The sequence below is a fragment of the Xiphophorus maculatus genome, chromosome 16, assembly GCF_002775205.1.
Source record: "Xiphophorus maculatus strain JP 163 A chromosome 16, X_maculatus-5.0-male, whole genome shotgun sequence".
Classification (NCBI taxonomy): Eukaryota; Metazoa; Chordata; class Actinopteri; order Cyprinodontiformes; family Poeciliidae; genus Xiphophorus; species Xiphophorus maculatus.
The window spans coordinates 17,180,904-17,203,723 of record NC_036458.1 but is presented as its reverse complement, the minus strand read 5'-3'; the positions used below and the strand labels follow the sequence as shown (position 1 = coordinate 17,203,723).

General features: G+C 38.0%; 1 protein-coding gene across 3 annotated transcripts in view; it reads right to left on the bottom strand.

The window, feature by feature from the left end:
• Positions 1 to 22,820, bottom strand: part of LOC102217191 (voltage-dependent T-type calcium channel subunit alpha-1H-like) — a 128,361-nt gene that overhangs the window by 63,510 nt on the left and 42,031 nt on the right. For all 3 annotated transcript variants that reach the window (XM_023348711.1, XM_014472550.2, XM_023348710.1), the window contains exons 3-5: positions 4,361 to 4,472; positions 2,304 to 2,437; positions 783 to 880 (exon numbers count right to left, since the gene is read on the bottom strand). In XM_023348711.1, the coding sequence (XP_023204479.1) occupies positions 783 to 880; positions 2,304 to 2,437; positions 4,361 to 4,472 (344 nt within the window). The remainder of the gene's footprint in view (positions 1 to 782; positions 881 to 2,303; positions 2,438 to 4,360; positions 4,473 to 22,820) is intronic.

Sequence of the window (22,820 nt, the reverse complement as noted above, 5' to 3'; positions counted from 1 at the left end):
CCACTTATTGAGAGTCAAATTTTCAAACTTTTTGTATCTGAAGTTATTTTATTGCAAAAAACCCTAATATTAAGTTTTCAAATTCAAAATTCAAATTCAAAACTACTTTATTAATCCCCAAGGGAAATTAAATATTGTTGTAACTCATTCATTTAGATTCTTCAAAGCTTTATTGAAGACCGTGATGGCTGTTGGCAGGAAAGATCTTCTCCAGCAGTTTATGCTGCACTGAATTTGAAGAAGCCTCTGACACATTTTTACATCATTACACATTGTTGTCATGGGTGCAAGCCTGTACATTTAGGAACATTTATCTTTTTTACCATATAGTATGCGGTTTTCTAAGTATATTTTGTACTGTATCATCTAAGTAGCACACACTTATTAATTTTTGGGGGGAGACAAGAAATTCCAATCATGTTTGCTGAAATAAAATCTCTGTCAATGTCAAAATCATTCTCCAAATCAAGGTATGTTCTGAAGTGAGTGTACCAAGTTACTTTACCTTTGGTTGAGACCGTAATAACTGATGTGCACAAAGAAGCTAAGATATCTCTCAAAGAACAAAAGTATGCATTTGCTTTGTTTTAGTGGAATTCAACCTCTCTAAATTCCCCTTTACCTGAAAACATGAGTTCAAAACCTCAATACCACCTTCTTCAACTGTACATATATTTATGACCGAGATAGATATAAAATTAAATTTGGATATACCTATGTGCACACATGTCATTATTGAGCTAAAAGAGCAAAACTTAATTCAGTAAATCTCTTGGTCTTACTTGGTACTCTGTTGATCGCCCGCAGTGGTCTAAGCACTCGAACAGTACGAATGGCTGACAGACTGGCATTGTGACCATCCAGAGAATACTCCATCACCCTGAAAATGAAAGTGCAGTGAATAAACAACATAAAGCGAAACAGAAAAACACACATACGCACAGGTGAGATACATTCACTCATAAACAACACAAAGAAAGGTTGTTGAATGAAACTGGACAATCCTCTGCCCTGATGGTGACCAGCTAGTTGGAAACTCAAGAATACATTTTGTTTTAGTCAGCCCTTTTTTTGGTTGAATCATTTGACTCAGGGCAATGCAGAAAAATAAAATCCCTCTTCCTCTTCTTCCAGACATCTCAAGGTTTTAAGTGCGAGCAAACTGCTATTGAGAACTGATCATGATTTCAACCACTTATGGAAAAACAAACCAGTTTCTGTACCCCCAGATTGTCTTTACTCTGCCCCGGTACAAAATGCTGTGGGATTTCTCTCTACCCTTTTCCTGACTGACACAATGATATTCTTTGGATCCTTTGTAACCTCGCAGCAATCCACAGCTTCAGCTCATGATGCAAAGGAGCAAATGTCAAGAAAATCCCAGTAGGACCACTGAACTTTATTTATGGTTATTCAGATCTCTTTATGCTGCTGTGTGTACCCAAGAAGAGCGAGAGCTGGAATTGCAACAAAAGATGGGGCAACAAAATATTAAAGTCTGGGTATGTGCACTTATTCAGAGATTATATTTTTTATTGTTTGTTTTACCCAAACAGATTTGTTTGTTTTGGACTTGAATTGTAGGAGATATATAGTGCACTAGAGGCAAAAAGAAATAAAATACAATAATAAAAACATTCTAGAATTACTTGTCTTTTTCTCACAAAGATTTCACATTTTAAAAAGGGTTTCCAACTTTTTTATATTTGCTGCACATTGCAGTCAGCATAATAATTATGATAATCTCTAGAAGAAGCAGTTAGGAGTTTATGGCTTCCCCTGCAGAAAAAGTGGAGGAGCGGTGTTCACTCACTACTTCTCTGCTCTATTGGTCCTGAACATGGAAGCTACATGTGTAATATATTTTATTACATTCTTTTCCTCTTCAGGCAGAAAGCATGTTCCCTACGAATGCTGTTTTGTAAGACGGTGCATTTGTATTTGTATGCTTTCTTACCTGACTACATAGGAAAACAAGGATAAAAGAAAAGGATTCTTACTGTGACCTAGAAAAAGTATACAACTTTTTCCTGCCAAGAGATAGCATGGCATTTTATATTCTCCAGTCATCATCCTAATTTCCTCCCATTCAAATGTCTTCTTAATAATTCATAGTCATTAGAAAGTGATATTTGGTTGCTTGGACACAAAGACCTTGTGTAATTTGGTACAGGGGTCAAATTACACTGTTTCTGCTTGAAAATGTTAATCTAGAAAGAGATTATACATCTTGGCTACCAATGAGCATCACCCTGATTGAGTTGTAAAATGTTATTATGCAATGATGTCAACAGGATACCAACCCTGCCATGACAATAACAAAGTCGAGCTGGTTCCACTTGTCGCCGAGGTAACAATTGGGGCCAAAAATTCCAAGGGCCACCATCTTGATGACCATCTCCACCGCAAAGAAGGCAAAGATGCAATCGTCCAACACCTGGTCGAATAAAAACAAATACACAAAAAAGAAGATTTAACACTGACTTCAACCAAAACGCTTACAAACAGATAACCTTGTTGAATCTCCTCATCAGTGCAAGCATATTTTTATATAAGCAGCAGAGTTTTGAGAGCAGGGTTTCTGTAAAAAACATGAATCTCTTCAATAGATAAGTTAGTTTAATTTCAGCAGGGAGATGTTCAGACTCAGCATGGTTGGTAATGGTTGTTACTCGATTAATTAGACGTCTCGTAGAGCACAAGAAATGTCTGTATTTGAGTATAATGAGTCTGTCTCAATGTGCCATGACTCAACGCTTCACTAAAACAAGTATGCAGGAATTAAATGTCAATTAGACAAGCAGACAAAAGGTAATTAACTTATTTACATCCAAGTTAGATTTGTGAAATATAAGTAATACCAATGAAACGTAACATGTTAATATTGCTAATATGAGTAATATGTTGTGTTAATGGTGAAAAACACTTAGAACTGTCCAGGTTAAGAGCACATGTTCTCATTGCTGCAATAAAATTTTGCTTACAAACTCAGTGCCTTGCAAAATATTATACTTTACAGGAGCATTTACACATTTTGTCAGATTAGAACCTCAAACTACAATCTATTTAATTTAATGTATGAGGATAGGCAGACACAAAGGGTTTTACAGATTGGTATGAAGTTATTAAAAGTTAGATTGAACTTCTCACAAAGCCATTATAAATGGATATAATATGGAAATAATACGGGATCAGAAAAGCAGCCAAGGCACCCAAGGAGCTGGAGAGATTCACCGCTCAAGTGGGGAAAAAAAAGCCAAACTAAAACAAACCAATCCAAACAAGAAAGTTGGAAGTGGCAGCATCATGCTGCAGGAATGCTTTTCTTTGTCAGGGATAAGGAAGCTGGTCAGAGTTGATGGACAGATCGAACCAAATAAACTACAGGAACCCTAAATTTACAGCCAAAATTTCAATAAGAATGATTTAAATCAAACCATATTCCTGTCTTAAAGCGGCTCTGTCATGACTCATGTTCTATTTCATGCCCATGCTGTGTTTTGCCACTGATTCCAGTTCACCTGCCATGCCTGATAGATTATGTGTCTCACCTGAGTCTCCCCTCTCTTCTCAGAGCTGTTTGCTTACTTTGTCCTGAGCAGCAACCAGGATTTGAAACTAAAATTAAACTTGTTTTTTTTTTTTTTTTCCCCTTTCGAGTACTGCTGCGTGTGGTTGAATTTCAGGGGTCCCCACAGAGTGTCCTTACAGACTCAGTCAAAGTAATATGGTAAAATGTGCAATATTTTAGGAATATAAAATGCTTCTGCAAAATACAGATATTAAAATTGGCAACAAAGACTATAAATGTCCATGGTGACTATTTTTCAAAAAGAACAGTTAAAGCTACAGTATGTAACTTTTTAAAAAAAATGTTTTTTTAAAATATTGTGACAGTCAAGCATGAAACAGATAATCTGTGAAAAAAATGAAGCTCCTTTGCCTTCTTCCTATGGATCTTCTATTATCTGCACATACACTGCTCCATCAGAAAGCCAATCCGGGCCAGGAGGACGGTCTTAGGGCTGTCAATCACCCTGGTGAATGTGTCCCTCACAACCTCTCTCTTTCTCTTTGCTGCGCTGCAGGTGGCTCCCCACAGTGTTTTTTGAGCTGGAGCAGTGCATTTCTTCAAATGGCAACAGTAGCTCAAGGAGGCAGTGGAGGAGCTCGCTCTTTCCACAGACTCTCTCACATTATACTGTCACAGCATGATGACACTTCTAACAAATAAGCCATTAACACATTTTTGTAAAAAGTTGCATGCTGCTCCCGTTGAAAAAAAAAAAATCACACTCAGAAAAAAAGCCTTTAGAACAGAATGTTCATGCAAACCCATCTGACTGGGTATGACACTCACCTGTAGGATGCGGCACCACTCTGACTGGCAGTTAACATCCTCGCAGGGCTGAAACATCCCCAGAGTCACACAGTTTAACAGGATCACCAGCATGGACACGTGCTCGAACCACGTGCAAGAGGAAAGTTAAGGTCAGAACAATATACATGTCATTCTGAATTATCAGCAACAGGCAGCCAGAACCAGTTGTGCACAATGTGTGGTTAGTCCATAAGATGCTATGAGACACTGTTTATGCTTTAAAGGACAGCAATAACTGAACTCGAGAACACAATATACGGCGACTGGTGTAACTGATATGATGTGATCATGAGAAAGGACAAATAAACAATCACTCCATCAATCCATCTGAAACAGATGCTAACAGGAAGTCTTGCATGGGTCTAATGCACTAAATGGGCCCAATCATGGCAATTTGCTGCTAATGTAATTATAGTGCTTTTTGCCAAAATCATGAAATCACCATGTTAATGAGCTGATGTCTGCTGCAGATCAGGTTGCAGTGTTTACCAAAGCACTGGCCTAGCGCACCAGGGGAAATGTTGGAGAGATGCACACATTATGGTGCTGCCAGGCATAATGTAATCTGTGCTCGTGTCAATTAGGCTAAAAGGCTGCGAAGAGACGAACATGACAGTTATTATCCAGAAAACCTTTGGTGCTGTTAAAGATTGGCGTCTTGTAAAAAGGAAGAAGCTTAATTTGAAGGGTACAGATGTCAGGCGTCACCTCTCTGACCTCTACATCCTTTTTGAGGAAGCAGGGGGATTATTTTTGAAATAAGCTACACATGGTAAAAGCATTTGCTTTTTTTTTAATTAGCTCTATAAGGATGGGAATCTAAATACTTCAAGCTTTACTGGTGCCTCATTGCGTTATGTAAATTAGACATGGAAGAAACCCCTTGATTTGGTCATATTTATGTATATCAACTTGGAGTGATGTAAATGTAGTTCTACTGATTGAATCAAAAATAAAAAATAAAAATTCAAAATCCTTTCAGTCGATTCTTCTTTGCATCAAAATTTGACCAAATCCTGAATAATGTGCAGCATAGCAACCACAGCTTTTCAGATCGCATGTTCAGAAGCAATGCTAGTCGCATATAGAGCATGTAGCAGTATGAACTCAACATGACAACAGAAAACTCGTAAAATATGCATTACCGAAAGAATATTGTACTTCTTCTGAGGCGGATATAATTTTGGGCATTGTCTCATTGTGTCAACAGAAGGGTGGGTGGGGGTCAAAGAGTACAAAAGAAGACGAGTGAGAAACAGTAAGTAAAATGGATGGTTTAATAGACTAAATGAGAGAAAATGAGGAGAAAAGTATGAGGAGAAAATGGATTACCAGGGGAAAAAAAGTCACTGATACTGCTGATTTTTTACTTTAATTTGGCTTTTGCCGCAAATGTACATCATCCCACACACGCTCTGTCTTGTTTTTACTTCTCTCTCTCTGTCTTTCTTTGTGTTTCACTTACACACGCTCTCAGTGAGCATGTAGAGATGAAATATTGATGTATTCCCAAAGGTGCTGTTTTAATTGGAATGTGCGTTAATCAGGAAAACTAATGCTAAAAACTTACATCATATTTTCATATAAACTATGTGGTGTATCTAGGCATTTTTACAGTAGGATAAAACCTGGGAAGAAATATAACACGTTATACAAAAGGTTTGTAACAAAATCTCTGATTTAATTGTTAGGCAACAATTATTTCTACTCAAACTAAAATATCTTAAATGCAGGTGTAATATTCTTAACTGAAACATTTCCAAATTATTTGCTTGTTGCAGGCTTAAGCAAAAAGTAGAAATAAACAATCACTGAATGTAATAGAAATATTCAAGTGTTGTCTTGCACTTTATAGAATAACAATAGGAGTACTACGAGCTGCAAACAGCAAGTTAACCTGCTGTCACACTATTTCTTATCTTATCACGTATGGTGATGTTTCCAAAAACACTTATATCGGTAAAAATAAGAAAATAAAAGTGAATTCCTGAAGCATTAATTTATGTCATGTCTTTTGAGGTATGCAGTGCCCTTTGAAACTGCTACGGTTTCAAGTCTCCTAGGAAGTTTTTCCACAAAGATAAGGAGCCCGTTTATAGAAATATATGACTATTATTCCAGGGGTGCATTTGGCAGCTCTGATCTAGGATGGGAAAGTGTGGTTTAAAATCTCCAAACTAACTCATCCCAAAATTGCTCTGTCGAGTTAAGGTCAGGGCATTACGCAGGCTAGTCAGGTCCTTCCTAAAGTCTTGCAGTCTTCATCATCATCATCATCTTTATGGACCTTGTTTTCTGTACTGGTGCGAAGTCATATTATTAGAAGAAGTGGACATTCCCAAACTGTTTCTGCAAAGCTGAGAGTGTAAAATTATCCAAATATTTCCTGGTACACTGAAATATTAAGAGTTCTTTTTCACAGGAACTAAAAGAGAACAGTCACACTCCTAATAACCAGCTCCTCACCTTACTCCTGTCTGCTCCAAACTTCATGCTGGACACAGTGCAGCTAGAAAAAACGTTGCTCCCTGCCAACTGCCAAACCCAGACAAGTCCTTTGGATTGCAAGACAGTGAGGAAAGATCTGTCACTCTCGAAAAGATGACTCCACTGTGCTATAGCCAAATCCTCTGCACTGCACTTGGTGATGATGTAAGGCTTGGGCACAGATGCCCGGCCATGGAAACCTATTTTATGAAGCTCTATGCACACCGTTCTCGAGCTAATCTAAAGCCAACATGAAGTTTGAAAGGTTTGTTGTGACTGACTTCAAGAAGTTGGTGACCTCTGCATATTATGCAGCTTAGTCTTGCTGACACCACTCTTACTATAACTGATCTACCAATTTGTAGTGTTGCTGTGATTACAAATTCATTCTCCTTAAGACACCACTAAGAGTTCAAAGTGGCATATTTAGTAGTAGTAGAACGTCTAAGTGTGCCCCCTAGAGGACAGGTAATTGATGCCCCAAATTGACCAGATTGTCAGTGACACATTGAGCTTAACTTTCAGTTTCAAAAATCCTGCATTCCTTGGGGAGTGAGCTGTCCACAAGATGAGAACGATGGATCTCTGCAGTTTTAACTCAGTTAATGTAGCATCGGCTCTATAAGAGTGGTACATGTGTACAATTACGTTTCCACAGTAATTAGTGTATGTGGTAAGCAAAGAAGCGAGGCTCGAGCAAAAGTGTAATTAATATTTATGCAGATCTGAATTCCACCGTGCGATGCGCTCAAAGAGAGAACTTTCATTAGAGTTGAAAATGGAGTGTGTTTAAGAGTGGGGTCTATATTTGCTAAAGATAAAACAGTAATTATTTATGTTGCAGTTAGGTTCAGGACATCTTTTCACAGGAAGTAGTGAAAAATATTCAAACCGGCTAGCTGTACACATTCTACATGTACAAAAATGTAATAAAAATTCTTTGCTTGGACTCATGCAGAACATGATTTGTATTCAGCTCTCATTTGCACATCTCTCAGAAGATATTCTGAGCCCTGGCTGCCACTGTTCACCTTAGTCTAATTAGTCAAACCTGACAAATACCTGGCATGCTCAGCCAAAATGTCACATATACTTATTCTCCTGACAAAAGATTGCTTCTATTCTCTATGAGATAGAATTATGAACCCCTGGGTCCATTTCCATTATTGTAGCTTAACAAATGAGACATAGGTTTGATATATTTGAAATATGTATGTATGGAGCTGCAGCATCTATTTATATAAAAAATGCACATCTCACATATTTACAAGGTGATTCATAAAAAAAGCACTTTGTAATGACTATGATACTTCAACAATCTAGGCAGTTAACATTAGGGAACATTTGTCCATGTCGTGTATTTAGATAAATAAAATGAACATATAAATCATTAATTTTCTTTCTTAAATTAGTGATTTAGATGTAGAAAAACATGGGAGACTGGAGCTGTTACGGATAGAGTTCACAAGGAGATTATTTAATTTTAGCCTTTTCTACTGTAGTGGATCCCTTTCAAGTTGTGTGCTCTATATGCAAACTCCACTCTTATTGAGGTCCTTGGTAAAGATGTGTAAAAGGCTTTAGTGTAAATTCAGCTTTTACTGATTTATAATGAAAAATCCCATTTAATTTGAAGACATAAATTCAGAGTTAAAATATCCTTCATTACACACCATTACTCAATTTAACAATTCTGATTAAACAAATACAACTAAAGAAATGTGTGTGGACACGTAATGCTAAACGTTACATCAGAACAATATCCTAACTCATTTTACGAGTCGAGGAAACATTTACATCAATTTCACCGCATTCATTTTTACTCAACCCGATCAGTCAAAGAAGCGAGTAGGGAGACAAAATGAGCTTGCTTTAGCTTGTTACTTAAGCAATCTCCTCCATGTGCAATCATCATCAGCAGAATCATGGCATGGGTTTGATTGGGCTACATTACAGACCAAAGCTGTATGTGTGGAATCAGATATTCATGGAGAAAATATAATAAGCTGCATCTGTTTTTTTTTCAGTAACCTTTGTCATAACAAGATAGCCATGGATAGAAGCTAAACCAACATATGACAGCTAGCTTACAGAACCTTCTAGGAAAGAAAACAAGAGAGCTATAGAGGAACCAACAACAAAAAAAGAGAAATCCTCAAAAGTCCTTTGTGACTTTGCCTATTCCATAATTAGTTCTGTTTACTGTGTTTTTTCTTCAAGAATTTAATGTATTTCTATTCTGATTTGTGTTGTAGAGTACAGTTACTCTTCTCAGGTTTGTCTGTTTGTTTTTCCTGGCTCGTTGTACAAGTTATTCTGTTCATTGTTCCATTTCTCTCACTCTCTCAGTTCTGCACCACACACAGCCGACAAGCATCCTGCAAATGAACTAACCCGTGAAGGATTCCGGTAATTACTCATCAGTATTCAAGAATTACTTTGCTGTCATTCCTTGTGCATATTTCTGCCGTTTAACCAGAGTTCTTGGAGGAGTCCCCCTTCCATGGTTAAGTTCCAAGTCTGCTGTATAAGTTCTTTTGCTATTTTTTATCAAATTGTCAAAATGCTCCGACATCCTCGAGGAGTATTCTGAATCTGAGTCCTCTGAAAAACAAACAAAACTTAAAGGCTGAACACAAAAGAGTTTTGGAGTTTAAGGTGAAACAGCTTTATTTATTTAAAAACTGCATTAAATGAGAGAATATATTTTCTTTTTCTCAAGAAGTACAGTGACTGAAAACGTGTCTCCTTGTTATTTAAAGTGAGATGGGGCTTTTTAAAATTGTACTATTTATTTAAAATTGACAAACAGGAATTATGAAGATTTCTTGAATTAAAACAGCTTTTGTGTACTTGCCTAAACATACCAACATATATTACCTTTTAGGGTTTTTATCCAATATGTGATTATATACTTTTTAAGTTGAAAAACATAAATATAAATAAAAATCTTAAAAAAAAAACAATCTTAAATTTCATATTGTTACTACGGTCTGTTTTGTAGTGCTCTGTTGAACCTGAATAGCACAGTAATTAACCACCGACCACATTCCAACAAAATAATCAATTACAATTGGAGATAAAGTTAAGAGCAAAGTAGGCATTCACACACAGATAACACACACTGACTACTCAGAAGTACTACACAAAGCTCTGTAAAGAGAAGGAAGGCATAACGCCAGCCTGTCTCCACTAATTTACAATATGCTTCTACATGCAATGATATAAAGAAAAAGATACATCTGCAAGGACATCTGGGAAATGCAGTGTGTGTATACGTTCCATCTGAATACATCCCTCAAACGCACACCAGCACAGACGGATTCGAGTAACATAAGGTCGACCTCTCCTTCGCAGATGAAAGATGCGGTAATCTGCAGCAGCATTAAAAAAAAAAAAAAGAGATTTGAATATTCACAAAAGCTGTTTTTCTCTCTTCCACCCCTCTGTGCCTTCTTGTGCTCTGTTTTCTCTAATTCCTCTTTAATCTCTAGTCAACACCTCATGAGCTCCCTTCTGTCTTCAGTTCCCTGCGCACACGCAGAAACACACAAGTATAATGTGTGAGAACTCAAAGCAAAGCCAGACTGTCGCTGGAGAGTGAACCCGGTGCACACTCTGACTTGCAGTAGAACTAAAAACTTTTTTTTACGTATTGTAATATATATTGTGCTCCATGTTACCATGAGCAAGTTTAAGCGTGAATCCTAAAGGAAACAACACCTGATTGGCTGTTAAGGTCAGCTTGTGTCTGTGCATAAATTGAGTGGACCAAATTGGATCAGTGTTGTGTCATTCTAAATGAAAATGCATGCCACAAATTGCCTCTCCTCATAAATCCTGCATTGAGTGACTGTCCAATAGCTCAGCGCTGCTTAAAACCTGCGCCTTGACTAAAGTCCTTCAACACCTCATTAGATCTGTTTGCCTGGAGATTATTTATTCACTCGTTGACGTAGTAGCTGTGTCCACACCGGAGCTCAAATCAAACATTCTAGCAGTTTGAAACTATACCATGTTTTATTTCATGTTTAAAAGAGAAAAAAAAACAAAACTAGTAGTAAAGGAAATATTTCACTGCGGGTTTTAGATGTGGTTCTGAAAATTTTACCAGCAGCACCTGCATCAGTGCAATTATTCCCCACTAACAAATGTGAATGACTCAGCTTGTGTTGTGGAATTATTTAACAATGCAAGCCGTCCAAGGTAAACAAAGCACCAAATATCACAATGCAGCATCAAACCATCCTTAAGAGCCTGTTAAATGTCTACCACCTTCTGCCATGGCAACGTCTCACACCTGCAGCAACTGTGAGAGCACTCACACACATTCACGAAGTGAAAAATCACACAAAGTCAGATTAGTAGTATGCGATATGTCCAGGATTTAGTTCTCTTTTACTACATCTTACAAAAACTAATTTAATGTGGATGCCGTCATTTTAAATTGTAAACCGTTAAGGTAAATTTCATATTGCTGTGTTGCTACAGTGCTCTTTACAAAGTAAAGGAATTTCTAGCATTGACAAATAAAATAAATGGATACTTTTCTTTTATTGTAATAAGGCAGCAACAAAACTAATTGACAAAATTTTGATAAAAAATAACTTTCCAGGTACATGAGTCAAAGTATTTTCCAACTCATCGGCCCTATTATTCTCCTCCAAAACCCCTTCAAAGCCAAAAAGGTACATTTTGTACATATAAACCTTAAACACTGAAAACTACTGCTAAAAGTAGAAATATGTTGCAACAGATACCAACCAGTTGGAAGAGAGACTGTATTGACCCCATGAATCCTCTTTAAAAGGTGTACATGGAGGCACAGCAGCACGAATACACAGGTGAGATCTCACAGGTTGCACAATGTCAAGCCTATTCTGCAGTGCACACAGTGTCAGGCCTACTTTTGTTAAGCTGTCAGATAGGTGGTGTGGCATGTATGGGCAGAGCGGGCTGCAGAAAGCACAGAGGGGAGGAAGGAGGCTGCAGTAAACATTGGAGATGCAATAAAGCTCCACAGACAACAGAGATGTCTGGTTGTTTACCATCAGAGCGCTGATTCATGCCGATGGCTGCTCACCTTGAGTTAGGTTAATTAACGCCACATTTTCAGCACTTTAAGTATTTATTTATTTTATGGTTATTACTTCATTTTTCTTTTCTTTCCCGGCCTCTAATTTCTTCAGACTCTTCTCCATCCGGTCTGATTTCACTACAGTTTTTTTGAATAAAAGAGAAACTACAGCTGAATCCCAGCTCAGAGGCAGAACTACTCCCTGTTTGCTTCATGGCTTTGTGTTTCTGCTTTGCAAGAAGACCCCATTTTAAGAAGCCCCATCTGGCTGCAACTCTTAAACTTCCCTTCGCAGCAGCATAAATCATGTTTTATTATTTTGTTCCTTTGCAACATGCTCACACAATTATTCTTTCAGATTCAAGCAAAAGTGCACTTAAATAAATTGGTGCAATGGTTTGGAGCTTCTTTGCATTGTCTGTAAAAAGCAATAGGACAGAATGCCAGTAGAGCCAGTGGGGTGCTACATTTCTGGTTGTGCACGTGGTCACATGAAGTGGTCGCAGTTTAAAGAACCACACAACTCTCGTCCAATGCTCATTGAGTGTTGCGCTCAGTTGTTAAATGTCATCTTTCATCTCAAATGGATACATTTCAGACTGTGTCTCTGCCTCATCCTTCTCAATAAATGGAGAGGATGAGAGGAATTAGGTGTCTAAGGTTCGGATCAGCGACCAGTCATAGCACTTAGCTCTGCCACGAAGACAGATGGCTCAGGGAGGGCAAAATTATGCATCCACACACAGAGACAAAAGAAGCTGGAGAATGAAACAAGCGTTGCGGCAAGAATGAAGTGCCTTTTTTGAAAGGTCTGGGGGTTAGTGGGGCTCTTGCGGTTCTTACTATGGAAAAACAGTAAAAAGAAGGTGGCTAGCTGTTGTTACATCTGATGTACTTGATGTCAGAAGTTAGGTCTGTATTTATAAGATCATAATTTTGACATATTTGCAAATTGTGAGTTTCCCCAAAATCTGACCAATGTGAGTCTACAACGGACATCTTCTGCAGCTTATTGTATCTAATATGAACGGGCTTTGAATGATGCTTTAAAGCAGTGATCAAATTTTAACGTTTCACCCATAAACTCCACTGTATTTTACTGGGGTTTTAAATGCAAGAAAAGTGATTCTCCACCCCAGTCCTCAAGACAAACCAACATACATTTTATAACCAACTCATGTTAAATAGCTGCTCCTAATGCGTTTTCCTATACAGGGGTGCTGAACTATTTCATATAAATCTCATCCCTCTCCTGTCTGCCTATGGGGAGCACATGTAATTTCTCTAATGCACCACATACTTTTTGATTTAATTTTCCAATATGACATCAATTCTTGCTGATGTCAGAGGAAATTTAATCTCATTACCGAGTGGGACTATTAAACACAAACCACTTCTGAAAACAAGGTTCTCATGCCTGAAGGTATTCCTTTTTTTTAATATCCCACAACACCTTCAACTTGTTCTTCTCCCCTCCCACTTACCTTGACCCTCAATTTCACCCCATTATTTTCTTTTCCCTTTCTTCCTTATTATCCACCTTCTATCTCTAAATCTTTTACCTCCCCTTTTTTTTACCGCTAAACTTCATTCTTCTCCTTCTCTTCCATGTTTCCAACCAATATCTTTAAACAGCTTTTTTATAGTACCCACCACCTCCACCACCGGTGGTGGTGCTAAATGTAATACAGGTGCTAAAAGCAATACCATCAGAGTTAATACTCACACCCCATACTCCTTACTCGGCTCATTCAGCCTAATAATTTACAAGCATGAGTGCAACGTCAAAAGCACATATATGCATGCATTTGAATTAAATCCTTGTTGCAAAACAACTAAACAAATATTTATTTATAGTATTTCTGATCTTGATCAAGATCCCTTAAACCTCAAATAGGGAAAAGCAATTGCAAATGAGATCCTAAAAATACTCTGCTTCACTGTTTAGAAACCCAACAAGAAAGGATATCACATCAGGTAACCGCATGATACGTCTATTACCGCATGTTCATTAGCTGGTTTTACATACAAGTTAATGCAAGACTTGCAAGAGCTTAAGTTTGAAAATTGACAAATCTCCTCTACCAATTAGTAAATAATATGTGCTTGGACTGGATGTCTCACATCACAAAAAAAAGGTTCTCTGCGCCACTGAGTCAGTGGTGAGCAAATCTCAGAGGAACTTATTTCTACTTCAACCAGAACGCAGCTTTGAAGAGCGCTGTAGGACTCAGAGCTTCTCCAACTGCTGGCATCGCATGACCGACCGTCACAAGCTGTTGGTCCTCCTTCCTTCACCACTCCATTCCCTGTTAATGAGCACTTTCTCCCTTCTTCTATCTTTTTGCTTTTTCTGCCCTACGTCCAAAAACCCATCCGTCCTCCCATTTCTCCCTTCCTCTCTTGTTCCCTTCACATCTTACTGATCTGCCTATCTCTGTCAATGTGGCGATGGAGCGCTTCCAATCCAGATTCCAAGCCTTCTTTTGAGTGAGATGATTGTTCATTTACTTCACCATCTGCTACATAGGAAACACAACGATTACCTCAAATTTAAGAGATCCTCCGCGCCACCTACTGCAAATTGCTTCTTTAAAGATTTTGCCAGCAGGATGACAACCTGCAGAGCCGCCAGAGTGTCTCGTGTGTCTGCTGCGTGAGCATGTTTTGAGCCGGTTTTATGTGTGAACTCCAGAATGGCTCATCTTGGTTGAGTCCCAGAGGAGAGCCCGATTCAGAAACAGAAACTCATAAATCAGCTATGTCCCTAAACTCGCTCCTTTTTTTTCCCTTCAACTCCCTGCTCTGTCTTTCATCTCTCCATCCTCGAATCCCATCGTCCCTCCTCCAGCAGCGCCTCAGAGAGGGGGCTGAGGCATCAGTGACGCAGATACATCAGGATTCCCTCTGTCTTCCTCTTACATTCCCTCTGCATACCTATTTTTTCATTTCTATAAAATATTCCACCTGTGAATCCTCCGTGATCACGACTCTTTTGTCTTTGAAAGTCTAAATCGTTCTGAGCAAATTCCATCAACCAGAAATAGTAGACTACAGTAGCAAGATAAAACTACACATAGTTTTGAAGATCTTTCACAAAAGAAGACACATTGCTATTGTGGTGTGTTTTGCACAAAACAAACTGTTCTGAATATTATAATTCCATGGTGAGAGTAAAATTACTGCTGTCTGTTACATAATATACAGCCACAGTCTGTATGTTTCCAAGTATACTAAGGAAGAAAAATAGTGACTGTAAAGGCAGGAGGGAGACGAAGCCCTAAATAGAACAGCTGCATCTGATGGGGATTGGCCTTAAACCTGCACTGCATCACAGACTCACACAGCACAGAGTTTCTAACATGTACATGAACAACAGTAAAACCATCCACTCTGAGATACTGCATTCCTTATGTCTATATACACAAAGTCATATGCGGTCCAAACAGTCTAAAACATTTTATTCTCCTGACGTAATCGTATGACAAAAGCAACGCTTAAGCATTTTGTAATCTCTCCGTTTGGTCTCTTATTTTTTTCTTTGCCTCAGTGAGCAAAAGCAACATGACCGGCAACAGCTGAAAATCTGTGAGGCGAACGTTCACACATAGCAACTTGAATGTGCAAGTATTTGCAATGGCGAGACTCAGATTAGTACTCCTCGCAGCAATAGCGAAAGGAGGGTTTTAAATTCTTCACAATTGCTCTACAAACTGCTGGTTAGAACATTTGCGGCCCTTGGAATGAGATCATCTTGGTTTCACATGTAAGGCTGAGAGAACAGGAAGAAAACAGAAGGCAGTGTTGTGGCCATAACTTCTATCAATTTAGGTTTTTATTTAGGCAGTTGGAATGTACTTCAGTTAATAATTAAACTGTGTACTAGAAATTATTATGACTACTTTGGTAAAGGTTGGACCTGTTAAAGAAATCAAGAACGCACCGGGGGGGTGGGGAAGCTATTTCTTGTTTTGTTAATGTACAGTGTGATAAAATGATTATTTTGAACACTTTTTGAACTTGTAAGATCAATTTTAAGTGAACTTTCGTTTACATCTAAGTTGTAGGAAATTGTTGGTTATTTTTTGCTAGAAATAATCAACACATTTTTCAAACAATCAAGCCAGAAGTGTTTTCAACAAACAAACTACCTGTTGCCACCCAAGGCCTTTTCTTGGAATAATTTGGGTTTTGGAGCTTAGAAAGCCATGACAGCCATTAATAGTAACCCTGGTTCTGCTGGAGATTTCTACCTATTATAATTAAGCTGTTCCTTTCCACTGCCGCTACTGGCTTACTCAAGAAGAGTGATCACAATAAAATGAGCAACTTCATGCTAAACTTTCTTAAAGAGATAAATCGACTGACATTAAACAATCAACAGACTCTAAAAATAGTGTGTCATGAAAGTAATTAGACTGAATTGTGCATAAATGTATATGAATTGTATGTTTTTCTTTTATACTGCCATGAGATTCTCGTTTGTCCTAATCAGGACATAAATTTAAATAAATTGAATAGAAAGTTCCACCTGAATAACATTAGGTTCTTCCTTATACTATATTTCTATTTGTGTTGGCTGAAGCTATTCACCTACCACATTATTTCAGAGTTTGATTTCTCCTATAGTGAAAAATGACTGCAGATGGAAATAAAAGCAGTTTTATTTTGCCATTGCTGTTAGTATTTTGCAGTTATTTAGTTGTTGTTGATCTGGCTGATGATACTCAATATGTGGTCCTTTTGGGGGACTGACGGACCCCAAAATAAACATTTTGGGGTCAATTAAATGTTTATATCTAAACACAAGAAAACTGAGCTTTGACCATGAAATCATGGGTTTGATTAAGTTTTTCTCAACCTGCTCAGACTAAAAACAAAAGTGAAAAATAATCTTTAAGGAAACAAAAGTTATTATTTTAATATTTAGTGTATGTATATCATTTTGGTCAGCTTAACTGACCTGACAAAAGAAAATGTTTCTTCGGATTTAATGTTAGAAAAAAAGGTTATGTGTCTTATAACACATTTATATAAATCACATACAAACGTGTTTCCATCTGTTCTATTTACAGTGAATAATACAATAAAATTGAACACTTTTGTTTCTCTAAAATTGTTTAAAACAAAATTGAAAGAGCACCACTTCTAATGTGAACAGACACTTGTTTGATCAAACTCACATGCTCTTTCCAACACTTTTAACTGATTACCAGTGGAACGACAGGCATAAAATAAGTGAGAAAATCATTGACACAAAGATTAATAATTATGATCTATGAATGACTTTGACCAAAATAAATGTTTGCATTCAAATAGTCCTTTTAAGTTGTTTGTTGTGTGACTATTTCACAGTGCCAAAGGAATCTGAGCCCAAAATGAATGTAGAACTCATTATATTAAAAAATAGGCAAGACTGAGGAGTGCTTCTTGAAAAAAATGAAGGCTGTTGTATATCTTCTGAATGACTGGGGCTTGGGCGGTATGCCATGACAAGACTTGAATAGCAGGAAGTGGCCAGAGTGAAGAAGCTTAAATCACTTTAGCCGTGTGTCTTAATAACTGTATCCCTATTATTAAAGTGTTTATAGTCTTCAACAGGGTTCCTGTAAACGTGTGTAAATCATTTCCTTGTTCTATCTCTAGGTCACGACAGCCGCGTCTAACTGTCAGACATAAACATTCTGGCTGATCGCTGTGATTACGAGGGCCACTTTCATCCTGCATGCTACTCTCTTTCAGTCTCTCTGACACAGTTTCTACAGGATTCCGGTTGCTTAGTAACCAGCCGCAGTCCAAGGATTCCAGTGTCCGTGGAGAGAACAGGACAGGAAGGTGGAGCGTTTTGTGTTCTTTGTCTTGATTTTAGCCACTTTGTTATGATTCTTCTTCTTCAGCTTCTTAAGTCTTCTTCCCAACCTTTGCTCCTTCAAACCTCTATCTCTTTTTCCTTGTCCTCCTCCTTTTTCCACACCAGTCTCACGCTCTAAACTGTCAAGGGAGAGGCACAGGAAAAAAAGAAAAAAAAAAATCAACTCCCTCTCATTTCCCTTCTCCTTTTGCCTTTTTCTGCGTTCCCTGTCTCTGCCTCTGCATGGCAGCTTCACCACAAACACAAACATAATACCAGTATAATCCAGTACACATGTTTTAATCTCTTCTCATAGAAATATGCTTATATTGATCACCCTATTAATCCCGAAATGCTAAAACACTCAGATGATTAACATAACCATATCAACACAGTTAAGATTAAATATTTCCCAAAACCAAGTTGGCGGGAAGAGAATTGAAATGACACGATATCAAACAGAAGCTACAGCGGCAATGTACAGGAGCGTTTCACCGATCAGGTCAAGTGTTTGTTTGGGGCCTCATGGCTCTCTGGGGAACTATATAGTGCTGACCCAACCGTACCATCTTACTGCTTTAGTGTGTTTTATGGATCAGCACGGCTTCACTGATTGTTGGACTACACTGCAAACAGGGGAGGGGAATTGAAAGAATAGCGAGAAGGAAAGAAAGGAGAAGAGGGTGAGATACAGACAGGTGAAATAAGGTGCTGGCAATGAGAACATGCAGAAATATGGGTATATGACAAATTATGCAGTATTTCCATTTATTTAACAAAAAATATATTTTATATATAGATTTTTTTCTCCAAAATGGATATCTATGTTTGGAATATCCTGCCTATCCAGTCACAGACATGAATCCAAAGGGCTGTAATAATGATACTGTGCCAGCAGGTGGAAAAACCGATAACATTATATACATATAAAATTTAAAAAGAAGACCAGGAACATGGTAAGTTCTGATCCAAACCTCCTAGTCCCGTCTGCCATTTCCTGTCTCAGTTACTGTATGCCATTGGATGCAAAATCTTTCATCTCTATGTCCACTAGGTGTCTATGGATGTGGACATTGTCAATTTTACTCCAACTCAAAGGGTGGCGCCAAACAAACATCAGACTAAAAAAGTGACTAGCTTAAGGTACCAACAAAATAGTTAAGGATGAGGGGGGATCCAAAATAATGAGTCAGAATTTTATAGGTGTTTGGTTTTCAAAAACATTTCTCAACAAAAAGCGTTGAAGTCAAGTAAAATAAAACATTTATTGCACCTATAATGTTTCCGACATTGTGTCAGGATGCCTGAAAGAATGTAAAAATCCTTAGACAGGTTCAGGTCACAAATTAAACTTTTGTTTCCCTTAGTCCTTGTTACCTGCAGATAACATTTGAAGTCCTGAAGATGTATACGTGTTTACTTTTGGGGTGAGAATAGGGGGTGAGTGGGTGGAATGTGGTTACCTGAAAAAATGAAGACAAAGTGTTAAGGATGATGTACCCTTTAATTTGATATATTGACACTGTTAACATCATCAAAAAAGAAAACTGAGTTTTAATAATAAATTATTAATAAAAAAATATTATAGGTGAACTCCTTCATGCCTCAATTGAGCTATTTGATAGTTTTATAGCGTACAGTATTCATCATTCAGCCATTGTATGATTTAGTCAAAGATATTTCCACTTTTGATTTCATTCTGATGATTCATGTTGACTGTCCTTCTTAAGACAACAAATTGAAATGTTTTGGTTTTATCTGCTTAGCAGTCAAGACAATTCCTGAAAATAAAATAAAAGACTAAAGAAAGCATCTTCAGCAATGTGTATTGATGCAGCCCAAATGTTCAACTCACATAGACCCCATCACATGAACCAAACCAGAAAGGTCAAAGCTTATTGCTTGTATTTCTCTGCACCAGCAGATGGCCATATGCCCTGCCATGCCTGGCAGCATATGGGCATCTGGACACACACCAAGTCATGAGTGGTTAGAACACACAGAGACATTTTTACACACCGTACACCTCCACATACTAATGACGCAGCTTATTAAATAGATTTAGCAAAACTCTGCAACATATGCATCCATTAAGATCCAATCTTACAAATACTCAAGTCATCAGCTTTTATTAAAGCACCCCAAATCCTGATTAATACGTGAATTCACTTAGGAGCCTTCTGTTGGATCTCTGTGTGAACTGTTACGATTGGTGTGTGTATGTATATGTAAACCTTCCACATTAGCCTGTGTGTCTGCATATGTGTGTGGCGTATACAGACTAGAGTGTAGCCATGCGTGAACAGTTAATCTTGGCAGCTTTCTCTATGAGCTCACCTGATTCACTTGCACAGATTGCCCTCTAATGACTGGCCACATTCTCGGGTTACTATTATATAAGCACCGCCTCGAGGCTTTTATCTTTGTTGCATTGTAGTCGAAGACACTAACTGTTGAACACTCTATAAAAAAAGAGAAGCTAATTTGATTCATGCTTGCCACCCAGCCAGGAAGGAAAATGATTAGAAAATAAGGAGCGTGAATCTAATGCATTGTTAAGCTAATTATTTTTCAATAGTTCATCCATTTGGCTTGATCGAGTAATTGATTTAATGTAATTTTCTGCTTGGTTCAATTTCAATTTCACTTTATTGCGACATTTCAAACTTCATATGCTTTCACTAAATAGTGTATTTGGAAATGCAAATAGGAGACAGCTTAATTGAAATCATGGCTTTCTTTAAGTGGAAGGTGAAGGCATTTGAAGAGAAAGTATTCCACACAACCTATAAGTGCACTTAGTATTGCGGTAAAGAACAAATTGCCTTCCTCATGTTTCAAATCAGTCTGCAACTGACCTGTGCCGGACTCCATCAGCAGGTATTAGAGTTATAGTACTGAGTACCCTGTACAGATGCATGTTGCATTACTCAGGACTTCCACTTTCAATGGGAGTAAATTAAGCTGCACGTAGTATAGCATAAGTCCTATAGTTCAAAAAACCATCTGCTCCGTTTCTGAACTAAGTTTTAACAGCACAGCGCTCCAGTATTGGGCTGCTTCATGCTGTTTGTGTACCATTTTGTTCGTTCAAGTCCAGCACTTGCATTGATGTTGGTGGTTTGGAATGATCACATCTTTCTTGTCTGCAGTAAGGACATACAGAGTAGGATATCGGAAACAGATGCAACAGCACCAACTGACCTGTGTGCTGTCATGGTGAATAAGATCTGATGACGTGGCTTTACCACGTTATGTAAGCAAAGGCCATGGTGTGCTCACTGATACATCTGTCTGCATGTTTTCTGCTCTGAACTTGTCCTCCAGTGTTGGTTGGCGCTGTCGTTCTGACAATTGTTGATGAGCCTTACACTAATAACCAAACATGTTGTCACTACAAAACTGGTGGTAGAAAGTCTTACATACTTGGGATTGTACGTTTTCTTAATTGCTTGAGTTCTTAAAGTTGGTAATCTGTCATAATATTTCATATCAGCTCAAATAGGAATGAGAACCAAAGTAAATCCAAGTAAATTGTTGTGCAAAGTTTTCCATAATTCATGTAAACAGTTAACTGCACTGAAAATATTCAACTCAAACAAATATATTGTTTGAGTTGAATAAGTATGGAATGGTTGGTTTAGTGGTAAAATTTAAGTGGTAAATGAATAAGGGACAAAATGTTCTTTTTTTTTGTGGATAAAACTTGGTAATACTGACCCAGAACCAACTGACACACTTTATAGATATATGCCTTTGATCAATGCTTAGAGCCGCTTAGAGCCTTGGAGAAAATCACACAACTCTAAATTGTTTTCCAGGCTGAAGATGAAATGCAGGCAGTGTTTCTAGCAAAAACGTTGGTTTCCTTTCAATGATTGTGAGCGGTGGAAAAAGCGAGCTGCTAGAGGGATTTTTTTCTGAAAGTCTAGATTAGTTCACCTTATTTGGTCCACAAGGACACAGACACCTGTGTGGATGACTGACGGAACCAACAGAAGTATTGCCAACTAGCATAGGAGTCAACTTTACGTCACTTTGATCGTAACCTTACATGTTGGTTAGTCCAGTGGTTCTCAAATGGGGGTACGCGTACCCCTGGGGGTACGTGGAGGTACTGCAGGGGGTACGTGAAGCTTTTCAAAATATCTTTAAAAAATCAGTAGGCTCCTCATAATAAGTCTTGGGAAAAATTATTTTGTAAAAAGTTCGATAAAATATAAATGTGTGTTCATACACTGAATTTTATATTCAGTATTTACAGGGTATTTACAGCACTGTACCTCTTTTTTATTCCAAAAATGTTTTGGCCGTGTCAGGGGGTACTTGACTAAAATTATATTTTTAAGGGGGTACATCACTGAAAAAAGTTTGAGAACCACTGGGTTAGTCGACATAAATTATTGTGGCTCTTAGTTAAAGTGTGCCAAATCGGGGTAATCTTTCTGTTCACATCTGGACATGATTGACCAATATGCAACCATTGATTCCCTCTGCATATAGAGTATGAGTTCAGTTCTTCGCCATTCCCTCCCTTCCTCAATAACATGTGAAAGTTACAGTGCCTGGGGCATAATGGGCCCCTTTAATTGCTCACTGAGAAAAGATTGTTCCTGTATAAGAAACACTCTGGGCTTCAAAAGGATGACATTTATCTTACCTCCATTAAACCTGCTTTTTTTTTCTATCAGGCACTTCTCTTTTTAATTTAGCAACAGAGAGCTTCACTTCTATAGCGGAGCTGGAGGGTCTGCCTTGTCCAGTGAATTATTGGGGGACAGAGACTGAGAACAAAAGGGGCAATAATAGAAAGACCAACAGGAATCGAGAGAAGCAGCACAGACATAAAACTCAAGTGCAAAACCTGAAACATGATGACAACAGGAAAGGATAATTTAACCTTTCTAAACACCAACTTTGGTTGGTGTTTAGGAAGGGAGTGTTTAGAAAGGGAGTTTAGAAAGGGTGTGCACAAAATAAAACAAAGTGTTCCAGATATTGTCACAGAGGTGAAAATATAGCTC